This window comes from Thunnus thynnus, chromosome 8 (genome assembly GCF_963924715.1).
Source record: "Thunnus thynnus chromosome 8, fThuThy2.1, whole genome shotgun sequence".
Lineage (NCBI taxonomy): Eukaryota > Metazoa > Chordata > Actinopteri > Scombriformes > Scombridae > Thunnus > Thunnus thynnus.
The window spans coordinates 14,881,644-14,894,992 of record NC_089524.1 but is presented as its reverse complement, the minus strand read 5'-3'; the positions used below and the strand labels follow the sequence as shown (position 1 = coordinate 14,894,992).

Genomic DNA, 13,349 nt, shown 5'->3' with positions numbered 1-13,349 from the left:
CTAACATCAAGTGTTGTTTTAGCTGTACAGAAGATCTTATGTGCTTTTTTTTATATTTCTAACCAGGTGGATGACCAGATGAAGCTTCTGCAGAACTGTTGGAGTGAACTTCTCATTCTCGACCACGTCTTCCGGCAGGTGGTGCACGCCAAGGAGGGCTCCATCTTATTGGTCACAGGCCAGCAGGTGAGTTGATAAAACATCACCCCAAAATATATTTTCCTCCAACTATAGCTTCACCCACCCATCCGTTCTTTTTTCCCCAAAACCATGCATCAGTTGCTCCTCGGGGGACTTGGCAACACCTCATCACTTCCCTTAAAGCATTATTGATTACATAGCCACGCAGGAGTCCCTGCTTCATTAAAAATAGATTATGCTTATAGATATAAACTAATGTCACCAGAATAATCAATTTAGCATTTTTTTTTCTCTGAGAGCAAATAAATAAAGCACTTGGTTACGCATGCTGCAGCATAGTGAGTGGGAGGACAGATAAAGAATGTAGCTACGTGTGTTATTTTGTTTTACTGGGATCTTTGAGGAAGTTGGTGGGAGCTGATGCCTGAAGCGTTAATAGGGGTCCTCATCGCATCAGGATACTATGATTCTGTTTTTGCTGCATGCACACAGTCACTGACAAAACACACTGTCAAATAGTAAACACACAAACCCAGAGCAGACTCCCTCAGCATTCAGAGAATCGCATAAAACTCTAAAAAAAAGAGAGTACACATACACACTTACAGGTAGGGATAAACACAAAGGCATGAAACTGCTCATCATGAATATGCCTCTGACCAGTGGCATGGCTGTCAGAGAGATGAGAAGTCATAAATTATTGATTGACTGGCCCACCAAAACATTGCTCTTCACCAAAATGTTTTACAACAATAGATGCTGGTATAAATATTGAAGCAAGGCAAGTGCATGTGCACCATATAAAGGGAAGTCCTCTTTAATTCCATGATTCTGACTGAAGACAAGGTCAGGGTGAGGTTTTCAAAGGAGGCGAAGAAGTACTACCTTCGGTGAGTACGCAGTACTATCTCTAGTAGTAAATAGTAGCATTAAGGGGTCTACTATAGGCTTAAACAGGCACATCAAATTAATATTAAAATCATATTAAAATTAGTCTGGTCACTAGATTTCATGCAAGAGTAGTGAGGTGGTAAGAAGGTGAACTCGTGAGGAGAAAAAGAGAGACAGGGATGAAAGGAGAGCCCGTGAGAAGAGGAGGAAGTAGAGGAGAGAATGTGACAGGTGGGTGGCGAGGAGGAGAAAATAAGAGGATTGAGGAGGGGGGCAACGTGGCAGAGGGTAGAAGAAAGTGAGAAAGAGAGAGCAGGAGTTTCGTGGAGAAAAAAGGAGGAAGACAGGAGGCAGAGGCAGAGTGTGGAATGTGAACGGAGAGAAAAGAAAGGCAGTAATAAAGAAAACGGAGGAAGGTAAGGAGGTGCTGTCATGAAAGAAGGAGGAGGACATGATGAGATGAAGAGGAAGAGGAGGAGGCAGTTTGAAGAGACCAAAGCAGTAGAGGAGTAAAAGAGGAGGAGGGGAAGGAGGAGGGGTTGATAGTCAGGGGAGGTGCAGGACGGCGGTTTCGTTTGCATACTTTGGTTAATGAACAGCTGGTCTTGGAGGGGAGGGGGGAGCAGGGGCAGCGGGGAAATGTGTGTTTGCGTGTGTGAGGCTCTGAAACAGTTCATTATCTCCTATTATTCTCTGCCTGGCTAGGGGTGACAGCGCAGCGATAACACCAGGGATATTTAGAACACAGTAGCAGCATCACCCAAAGCAAATGCTACACACATACACACACACACACACGCACACACACATGCTCAACAAATCACATAATGACTGTTTGGAGCAACATACTACACTGTGCATTAACCACATTGGTCTGTAATGTGCTAATTGCTTAATTGTTACAATATGCTCATCATATTGGTCTATGGGATATAATGAGAGCTTGATGTGCGTGAAGCCAACTGTGGAGGTTTTTCAGTCAGAGAAGGTCGGCAAAAGTCAGAGATATTATTGCATATCTGAGAAGTCAGATGTCTGATCTTCACGTTTTACACTTTAGTAAAACAACTGTCTGCTTATTCACGATATTCATGTGTCACGTAAAGGAAAATAAAAACTCAGATCATCTGAAACTGTCACCATGAGTCCGTCATGTTCAGTGAGGCAGTTGTTTGCAATTAAATGTACTTTTTTACCCCCATTTGTTTCCTTGTTATACCTAAGTTTGTATTAAAAAGTCCACATGTCTATATGTATGTAAAAGGTTGTGTCATTGTTGCTTCCCAGTAACACTGTGCTCCATGATGTATTTGCTCCTTGGTAGCACAATGATGGTGCAAAATTGTGACTTTAAAATGAGGCTTTTGCTCTTGATTTTGATATTAGATATTTTAGTTTTACAAGATAGATTTTTTTTCAGGGGCTAAAATGAAACTTGACTGTAAGTTACAGTGTATGTATCTGTGTAGTACATCATTATCCAAGAAATGCTTCCATTCATGACACACAGTAAGGACAGGCTTTAGTAAGACATGTTTAGTCCATCAAATGCCCACATTATTAATTTAATCTTGCATTAAGCACTCAAAGAAAGTGGAAACCTTCTAGTCTAGCTTCTCAAAAAAATGTTCAATTGCAGTAGGGTGGATCAGTCTACTTGTATCATGAAAGAAGTTTAAAGACAGAATATTTGCTCAGATGGAGAGTTTGGATACACATTTCTCCCACTTCGCTTTCAACCAAGTAACTTCCCTGCTCTCTTAATCATAAGCTGCACTTATCCTGACCTTTAAAAAAAATAAATTCATGGTACCAACACATTTACTGTTATAGCCTGTCATTTGCTTTCTGTCTTGAGCTTTCACTTGTTCTTATTTCTTTCACTTGCAAATTCCCCTCTTTTCCATTTTTTTTTCTGTCTTTTTGTCTTTCTTTATGTCATGTCACCAACAATAGGGTGAGATGGCCATGAGTGTTTTCAGTTTGGGGTTGAAGAGAGAAGGCATGTTCTTTATCCTGTCACAGGATCAAACGTAAAATGGAGCTCAACAAAATGTATGCAAACATAAAATGACAAAGATTGGACTGAACTGTTGAATGATTAAGCAAGGCCTCGCAGCTTGGCAGCCAGACTTCAGCATGAAAATCTTGATATTTTGATAGCACAACGCTCCTGGTGTAAATCCATGAAATTCAAATGATGGAAAGAAATGCAAAAAAACAGACATTCCTCGGTCGGTCGCGATTTCTGTGCTTTCAAACGAGGTAAATTATTGTCTTCTACACACACATCAAAGCCCTCTACGCATCAAACTAATCTCACCTTCCATATCCATCTTTAATGTTCAGCAAAGACGTATTCATGATGGGTTACGATTTGAAGGTTTATTCATATATTTACTCTCTATGTCTCTCTAGGAGGGATAATAAAGTAGTATTGATTGATTGATTGATACGCAGGTCACAAGGGTTAGTGCTAAGTCTGCTATAGTGACATTATAGCGTTTTTTCCCCTCTCTTTTTACTTAAGGCTAGAAGGCAATAACCCAAGGCATCACCATCAACAGTCCAATCCTTCAATGAAGTTATTTCATGCACAGTTGATTTTATGTAAATTGATTGACACCTTGGAAGGGGGGCATTGTCTGCTTTTCACCGAGTCATAACTCTTACCTTCTCGAAGGTGGGAAGAAGAAAAGAAAGAGGGACAAAGGAGTTAGGAATTCATTGGGGAAGAAAGAGTGGTGTAGTAACAGAGATGGTAGAAAAGGAAAGGAAAGGAAAGGAAAGGAAAGGCACAGAGGAAGAAGACAGGAGAAGAGAGGGAAAACATGGTGCATTGTTAACATTTACTTTTGAACCTTCCCTTCTTCAGACAGAAAACAGGCTCCAATCATCCTATTTACACAAATTCCAAATCCAGGGGTGTTTTTAATTGCAAATCGGAGCTCCTAGGGACCCTCTTCCTCCCTGAGCTTTAGGAACTGCGCACGCCAACATCTACCTTCCCCTGGAAACCCTAGCACAGTCAATTATGGTAATGAATTGTCAATAAATATAAAAATTTAATACGGTCCTGCTTACTGTGAGTGGCAGCTAAGGACTTGCCTCCCAGACAAATGTGCTGCAGCTGCAGATATGAAATGCACCTGAAAAAGGGGTGTATGTGTGTGTGTGTGTTTAGGCCAGTGGGTTGTTGGCTGGGTGTATGTCTATTTATCTATCTATCTATCTATCTATCTATCTATCTATCTAGTTTTTGTTGTGGCTCAGCATGTTTTTGTCCGTTGGAGGTGAAGTCCCATGATCTCTCCATATACTCACAGCATGTTTTCATAAAATACTGTAAAACTTCAAAAACCTACTGCCTGCAGCTGTGTTTTTTACACATCCATCAGTGTCTTGCATTTTGACAGACAGACCAAAGCGTTTGACTCCATGTTGAGGGTGCAGTAGAGCAGGTACATGAATTTGTAACAACATTTCATTAAGCTTGTGTTGATGTTATGTGCAGGGTACAGTCATGTCTTTCAGAGTTGTTCTGTCAATCATTTTTGCACATTTTTAGATATATTTACATCAGTGGAGACGGCATCAAAAAATACCCTTCAGTCCAAAAAGTATTTCCCCATAAAAGCTGTTATAAAAGAGACATTTGTTATACCTAGCAATATTATTGTGTATTATTTGTATTGTGAATTTTTAAAATTAAATAAAAAAACTTCCCAGAGCCTGGAAAAGCTATTTTCATATTTGTGATTTCATCCCAATGCACGATGTGGAATCAAACTAGGACGCTAGAAAACTTTTTTGACTTATGTGCATCCAGTTCTTATAATACATCCATGAAAGCAAATATGTAGTCTATCAGGTCTGGTGCTTTTAAGCATACTAACTTATCTATATAGCTTAGCTGCTATCTGGATGTTGAATCTAATTTCCATTAATCAATGAAAGAAAATCTGCTTTTCATTTGTATTCTGAGTTGTTTCTTTTCAATCCAAGTTAAATTACTTTCAGAGCCACTCTGTAAACAAGTCTTTTCCTTCCTGTCTCCCTCTTATTGCAGGTGGACTATGCGGTGATTGCATCACAGGCGGGAGCCACACTCAACAACCTGTTGAGCCACGCCCAGGAGTTGGTGGCCAAACTACGCTCCCTGCAGCTGGACCAACGGGAGTTTGTCTGCCTCAAGTTCCTAGTCCTTTTCAGCCTGGGTGAGTCTCTCAAAGCTGATAAGGGAGAGGTTTTGAGGGAAGTTGAAAAGAAAAGCGTGGTTTGTTAAGATAGATCTGCTGGTCCATCTGGAACGTTTCCAGGAACCAATTTCGGAGCTTAGGGACATTACCTAAACTTAGGGACTCAGGGGCTTTACCAGGAACCAAACTTCAAGTTTGGTTCCTGTGCCATTGTTCCTGCCTCCCAAAAAAGCCCCTGTTCCCAAGATACAACTTGTTCAGTGGAACTGCAGGGTAGCGGTTGACAATCAGGTGATGTAGGTGATCCAGGGAAGCAGGAAGGATGGGGGACAAAGGAAATGGGAGAAAAAAGGGGAAGCAAAAAAGATCCTGGTACTTAATAGGGGAAGAGAGAGATTAACAGAGAAAGGAAAAGGAAGGAGGAAGGGAGGAAGAAGGAAGGGACTAGTGGTCTGTAAGAGACAAAAGAGAAAGTGAGGGAGGGAGAAACTGAACGGGTACGAGAGGAAGGAAGGAGTGGAGGAACGGTTTTGTTCCAGTGGAGACGGGGAGACAAAGTGGAAACACACTACTACACAAGTCACATGTACTTTGATGCAGAGCAACTCTAAATAAATGCCCAATAAGTTTAGTTTCTTTTTTTCTCAGTTGTTTTTCACAGACAAGCTTGCTTTCTAATTACTGCCTCATCTTTATAAAACTATCATCGGCAGTGCCAGCAGCAAACTCACTTAATCCTCCTCTGTTTCTTCTACTTTGAGGTTTACAAACCACTGTTGAAGGAGGCAATGCACCACTATGAGTTGGGAATGTAAAATCAATATGAACATTTTACATTTTTAGAATTTCGCTGTTGCTCTCTAGTGCTATACAATGGGTGCAAGATTAGTGGAATAATTATATACTGCTTGATCAGTAATATAAAAGGCATTGAGATATGCAGAATTAAAAAAGAATTAGGCATTTTATTTAGCTTTGGGAAATACTATAGAAACAAACTAACGGGTGAGCTAGGTGGGTGGAAGTAAGTGCATGAAACTGTGAGGATGGGGAGTTGGAGAGGAATGGGAATGTGGGAATGATTTTCTTTTTTTTTTTTCTAAGGGGAATTTTAGGTTTTTTTCCTCCCAGATTGAGTTTTGGAGGGTCAGAAAGGAGAGAGTTGAAGGGGATACAGATAAAGTGAGGAGGTGAGGAGGGAGGAAGGAAAGGATGAAAAGGAGAAGATAGGAGGATGATGGGAGGTGGGAGAGACTGGGAATTGGAGGGAGGCAGGTACCGCCAAGCATTTGGGATGTACAGGTGGGAGGGAAGCATGGCTATAAAGAGAGCGGGAGCATGGGATTTGGGAAAGGAGGGAAGTGAAGGGATAAGTAGCCAAATGAGTTAAGGGACAAAGAGAGACGGGATGTGTGTATGTATGTGTGTGTGTGTGTATGCATTCAGATCCCAAAAGCTGCTCCCCACTCTCTGAGCCGAGGTCACACATTACCAGGAGACTGTCATCTCTGTCTCTTTCCTAACAAGTCAGCAACAAATGGCCTCTGAGGGATACACACTCACACACACACACACTCGACCAAACCTATTTTAACATCCTATATTACTGAAGCCGATGATGTCAAGGCAGCTTTGCTCAACCTGGCCCCTGTATGGCACTGTGAGCAACAGTAGCATACTTACAATGAATATTTTTCTCATCCTTAGCTATCCCTTCCTCCATCTATCTGTAATCCACATGGGTCAAGCTTTCCCTTCTTTACCTGCCCTAAACAAAGAAAGAAGGACTAATGAACTGCCAGGCAAAAGCAGCACACACACACACACACACACTGTGGTGATCAGGCAGGATTAATGTTTGTGTTAGTGGTACAGCAAGGAAACAGGGAAGGATGGGGCGGATTGCAGTGGGGCTTCAGAGTGTGTATGTCTGTGTGCGCGCATGTCTTTGTTTGTGTGTGTTTATTTCATGTGGCAGGGGTGTTGCTGGGGCTCAGGGTCTAAATAATTTGGCAGAAACATCATCCATAATGAAAGGCTCACCTGAGGGATGTGTATCGCCCCCGGCAGTGCTTGTTCTCCGGCGTTGCCCAGGCCTCCCGCAAAAGAAGCCCGGCACAGGCGCTGTAGAACTGGCTGAGGGGATCAGTGGTGGAGATGATGGAGGTGGTGGTGTGGGGGTGAGGGATGGGGAGGTGCTCCAGCAATGTAAAGCCAGGAGATTTAGAATTCATGTGATTAATATCATAAACAGCTGAACAGAGATGTGTGTGTGTGTGTGTGTGTGTGTGTGTGTGTGTGTGTGTGTGTGTGTGTGTGTGATTGGCTGTGAGAAGGGTTGATACATACATTTACCTAAGGGAACGTGTGTGTGTGTGTGTGTGTAGCAGTGAGAAAGCAGGTGTGTATTTATACTACCTGCAGAGCCAATTACTGTAATAAGCATTGTAGCGAAATGAGGCATGAAAGTAGTTCTGCTGCTGGCTGCTGAACATAAAGGCTCTCCCTCTTTATTAGCTTTATTTCATCTTTTACACTGGTCACTGATCTCTCAGCTGGGGCTAATATGAATGGAGTGTATGCAATATGACACAGGTCAAAGCATAATTTATTTGCCATAACCGTGATGTTTCCCTAATCTTAACCCTACTGTAGTTGCCATTTAAGTAATGGATGTATAGTAGCACAGCCTGTATTTCTCCCTCTTTCAACAACATTCTGTCTGTGTCTTGATTTTTCTCAGTATTTCTCCCTCTATCTACAACCCCTCTCTCTCTCTGCCTCTCTCTCCCTCTCTCTCTCTCTGTCCGTGGATGGACAATCACTCACCTTCTCCCCGCCAGAAGAGCTCTTAGTTAAGCCAGTTGTCGATAAAGACGGGGATATAGATGTCACTCCAGCTGAGAGGAGACACATGTCCTGATCTGTGTGTGTGCTTGTTCTCAGAGTTAGACGTCGTCTTGCACTTTTTCCATTCTTTTTTTATCATTTCTCTCTGTCCCTCTCTCTTTATCTGTCTCTTTCTATTGCTTTTGTCTCCCCCCTGTCATTCCTTCCTTGTCTTAACTGAAGGCTTTCGCCCTCTATCTAGAAGGAGATTATCACTCTGCAAGCATTGATCTCTTTAGTGTTTAGTGTAGGACTGTGAACAATTATTGTGTGTTTGTGTGTGGGGAGAGTGAGTGTTGCCTGGGTCAGAGTTCAGTAAAGAATTACTACTACTAGTTGTCCGGTGTCAGAACACTGTTAATGGGTCTTTGATTTCCTTTAAAAGGCTTAAAAGCTTAATAGAAAGACTGCAGGTGACAAGTCAGCCCAGAGGTGAGGACTGGGTCACAAGTTCAAATTCAGGCTGAGGAAAGTGAAAAAAGGTCTCTCTTCTTTCCTTCAATGACAAGGTCAGGGAGGCACTTAACTCCCAACTGCATTTTCTCAGTGTTCCACAATAAAAAAATTAGGTTGTGTTGCAGATCTAAGGTGTATAAAAAGAACCTGTATCCAAGCGAAACCGAGAAAAAAGTGTGCTTCCTAAAATTAAGTTCTGCGATAGTGTACTTTGCTGCTTGAAACTTGTATGACACCCCTAAATTTAATGGCTGCCAATGGAAAAATAAGAAAGAAAAGAAGTATTGTTTATCAACTTTTACAAAACAAATCATACCTGCAAGTATGATGCATACTGTCACACAAACAGCTTCCATACTGGCAAAGCAGATGCGGTGACAGAGGTCAGAGAGTGTTCAGCCAGCAACCACTAAGCCCAGCTAGGCAGGTCAGACCCCATCAGGTGTAATTGGGTGAGACAGGCGCTGCCAGTCCTTGTCAGCCGCGAAGAGAACCAGAGTAGCTGCCAGACCAGCGCAGGGTGGTAAATGCTCCCAGCGGGGAGAGCAGATTTGTGGACACAGCCTTAAATAATGCCCCCACACTGAAGCCTTTAGCAGGAAGAAAGCCAGTGAAAAGTTGATAGAGCAGAGAATTTAGGCTCGAGTTTGATTCATGCTGGGTGAAGGTCCACTGATACTAGTGCACTGTGGAAATAGTTAAATAAGTCACGTTTATGTTGGTTTAAATGTAGGAATAGGTTGTAAAAAACTGCATTATACATTAATTCAGTATGTGATTCCATCTTTAGTCTGAAACCTTAAACTTTGTGTTTATTTCATCTGCCTATTCCAGCATTTTATTTGAACTATATCATATCAGTAACAACTGACAATTGTTTACATTACCAATTAATCTATTCGTTATTTTCTCGATGAATCAATTCATCATTTGGTCTAAAAAATGTCAGAAAATAACAAATACCCAGCACATTTTTTAAAAGCCCAAGATGACACATTTAACATATTAGTTACTTACTTTATCCGACCATCAATCCAAAACCCAAAGATATTTTGCTTGATATCAAAGCTGATGAACAAAAAACATTAAATATTCACGTTTTTTTGGCATTTTTGCTAAGAAAATGACTTAAATGATCAATCCATTTTCAAAATAGTTACTGATTGGTCTTCTATCAGCCAATCATTGCAGCTCCTGTATCACAAGTCCAAAACAGACATTAAACACAAGGATAGGAAATTGTCCACATTTTCCTCTCAGCCAATACGATGTGTTTGATACCTGAAAGTTTAGGTTAAAATTTAAAATTTAAAATCTCAAAATAAGGGACTAGAATACCAAAAGAATATCCCATTCACTTTTAGACTGCAATAAATATTCAAAACATGACGGAGAGATGTCTGATGTCGGTTGTTCTTTATCCTCTAGGTGATCAGAAATCAGTGGTGTTGTCCATTCATAAGAAATGAAGACAGCCAGTGATTCAAGAGCTGCCTCAGCACCACATTAGCTGTCTGTCAAGTGATTAGTCAGGCTCTGAGGTTAGAGTTTAGAGACTCCCAACCATTCATCCATCCCTCCTGCCCTCCATCCCTCACCATCCATCCAGCCCTCTGTGGTGTCTCTTCTTTCATTGCTCTGCCCTTTCTCCCTCTTTTTTTCACATCCGTCTTTGTACGCCTCAATCTATCACAATTCCATCCCCACATCCACCTCCATTGCTCATTGTTTATCTTCAACCCCATCTGAATCACCATTTATCTCTTCCTCCTCCCTCCCTCAACTTTTCCTCCACCCCTCCCCTCCTTAATATGTCTTAACTACAATAATTTTCATTTGTGTTGAGTTTTCATCTGTATAAACAAAAAAGAAATTGAATTGGAGATCATTGTTCATAGAAGTCAATTCTAAAAATATTAAAATGAGTTGAGCTGTGAGAGTTTTTCATTCTTTCACAAAATTATTTCAGAAATGACTCGAAATTGTTCTGATTTTGTTTTTTTAATCTTTCTTAATTGCTTCAACCCACCTCACCATTTACACCCTGGGCCCCCAACCCTATGCTAGGACACGTCTCTCATTAGCATGTTTAGCGTGCCACACACTGAGGGCAGACTTTTTCTGTTTTGTGCACCGCGAGGTCAGACACCAATCTGCTGACAACAACACAAACACAGAAAACGTGATTAACCTTGTATTCTCTCTCTATTTCTCTATCATATTCATCTCTCCACACAATGAGAGAGAGAGAAAAAAAAACATAATTCCCAGACAGGTATGTCCTAATTAAGCAACAGCCGAGGCTGCTCAGAATCAATGCCCTTATCCCTGGCCAGTGAGCAGGGGAGCTTGCTAATTCATGCACACCGCCCCACATCTCCCCCAATAAAGCCTGGCAAATATTCATTTCCTGAAACGAACCGAATCATTTAGAATTCGGTCGGGAATTGATTAACATCAGGATCGCAGCGACGGTTCAATATTTACACCCATTGAGACCAATGTAGGGGCCAAATAATGGAGCATATAACCGGCACAACACCTTACAACTTAATTAAAAGCAACATAATAGGGACTTTTTTTTCCTTTTTTGTGCTGCCTGCTGTGTGGGAGCCAAGCTTTCTGCTCAGCAGTAAGTCAACAGGACAGAGTCATCATGTGTACCTTTGACCTGATCAATACACAAATAAAGTATGGTTAATGTGTGTATGGGTTGTTAGGTTCTGGCCTGCGGGAAACCTTGACTCAACACAAAATGGGAAGTCTTTTCATCCTCTTAAGAAGAAGCAGCAACACCAAGATAAGCCAATAAATTATTATTTTTCCAGAACTGAGGGAGTGTTGCTTAAAGGTATATTATGCAGGATTTTCCTAAAAAAAAACAATGTATGGACTCATACAAAAATAATCACTCTCAATTATCATTTATGACCCACCAGAAGTGTGTGGCTGTGTATATATCTACAGAGACCCTGCCCTCCGCCTGTATTTTCTTATTTTCTTATTATTTTGTTGTGTTCCAGATGTTTTTGGCCATCAGCCTTTGGGCAGTGGGTGTGTAGCCCCGAGCCAATAACAGCACACAAGGTGTGAGGGTGGGACTCTATGACAACATAGCGACCAGGTTACATCACTGTCTCCATCTCTCTCCTCTGCTCTCTGCCAGTATGTCTGTTTGACCAAGGGCGTGGTTGAGCCCCACACACACACAGACACACACAGAGCAGAGAAGCCATAGTGTACAGGATGAAGTGTTCACTTCGGCTGCATTCACACAAAGTCCAGCAATGCGGCACTTTTCCGCATTGTTGTGCGGAGGGGTGGGCATGTTTATTTATGCTTTAGAATGTAACCCCCATGAAAAAATCTGAAAATAACGTTTTATTTATCTGATTCAGAGCTTTGTTCTAACTTCATTCACTCTCTAGCTCGCTCAACCACCACTCTCTCTCACTCTGGTGTCGTTGAGCCAGGGATGAGGGGCCAACTTTGAATGTTGTGTTTACAAACAGCGACCGACAAATCCTGCATAGTGTGCCTTTAACGGGGACACAAAAAGAAACCAAACAAAATGTGGCTAAACCAATTAAACCTGCCAAACGAATCAAGCTGCAAGTACAAATAACGCTTTCAGTTAGTATATTAGATTTGTAATAATATAATACCAATACAACTTCATGCAACAGTGAAGCTAGGCAATCACACTCAAACAGCAAATCACAACAAACATCCCACAACTGCAGCGCATTGTATGCAACCATACAACAAAAGGTTAACAGGGAAGAAAGAGAGAAAGAAGACCGGATAGTCTACTGTATGAGCCATGTGCATGAAATGTGGCACAAATCATGTTTTGTTGTGTGCGTGTGTGTGCGTGTAGAGGCATGCAACCCCTCTGCTTGTTTGTGTGTCCCACAAATTACAGAGTCAGTGACTGGATTGGTGCAATGACAGCAGTAATGGAAAATACAGTAGTGGTGATTGCAGGGTGGGGGGCCTAAGACTATAAATGTATGTATAAGGTTCATAAAGTGCAATCCATGCACAGAGTGACTGCATCTAGTGCTTTTTCATCACTCTGTTTTGAAGCTTGGTGAAGTGCTCAGCAAACACGTGCTGATTGAAAAGTATTGGACTCTCATCTACTTTTCAAACAAATCTTTTTACCACCCATCAGCTTCCTTTAGGCATCATTCTAACACGAGCAACAAACATAAAAAAGTCCCTCACCAGTCGCTCAAACTTTGTCCCCGACAGAGCCAAACCCAGCTAATCATGTTTGAGTGTCCTGACTTTTCTTTCATTTTATTTTATCTCATCAGGAGTAGGTGGAATTGTGCCCTAAAGCAATGAACCTAATACTTCTGCTCTATGTGAAAAGTGCCCTGAGATAACTTCTGCTGTGATTTGGCGCTTTATAAATAAATTGACTTGACTTGACTATTTTCTGTCAGTTTTAGCCTAAGAAATCTAACATGGCGAGCAGTCGGCTCCTGACGCCGGCCACCACTTTGTAGGGAATTCCGTGTAATGAGGTTGCCTAAAAGGCTTTCAGACTTTATCAAGCAATAAAAGCTTCAGGTCTCCAGCCTGTCACCATTACCCACAGCAGGCTGTTGTCATTAAGCAGCAGTTGCAGTGAGTTGTGGCAGCGGTGGTGGGGAAATTGAGGTTCGCTGCCTCCCGCCCATGACCTGACTCCCCCTTTAGCCTCAGTCTTATATCTCACCTGAGATACTCTCCAGTTTCCTGATGGACTTCGACATTCCCCAG

At 41.7% G+C, this 13,349-nt stretch overlaps 1 protein-coding gene across 1 annotated transcript in view; it reads left to right on the top strand.

Annotated features, from left to right (window-relative positions):
• Positions 1 to 13,349, top strand: part of nr5a2 (nuclear receptor subfamily 5, group A, member 2) — a 73,481-nt gene that overhangs the window by 41,088 nt on the left and 19,044 nt on the right. The window contains exons 5-6 of the mRNA XM_067596721.1: positions 67 to 186; positions 5,102 to 5,249. Of these exons, the coding sequence (XP_067452822.1) occupies positions 67 to 186; positions 5,102 to 5,249 (268 nt within the window). The remainder of the gene's footprint in view (positions 1 to 66; positions 187 to 5,101; positions 5,250 to 13,349) is intronic.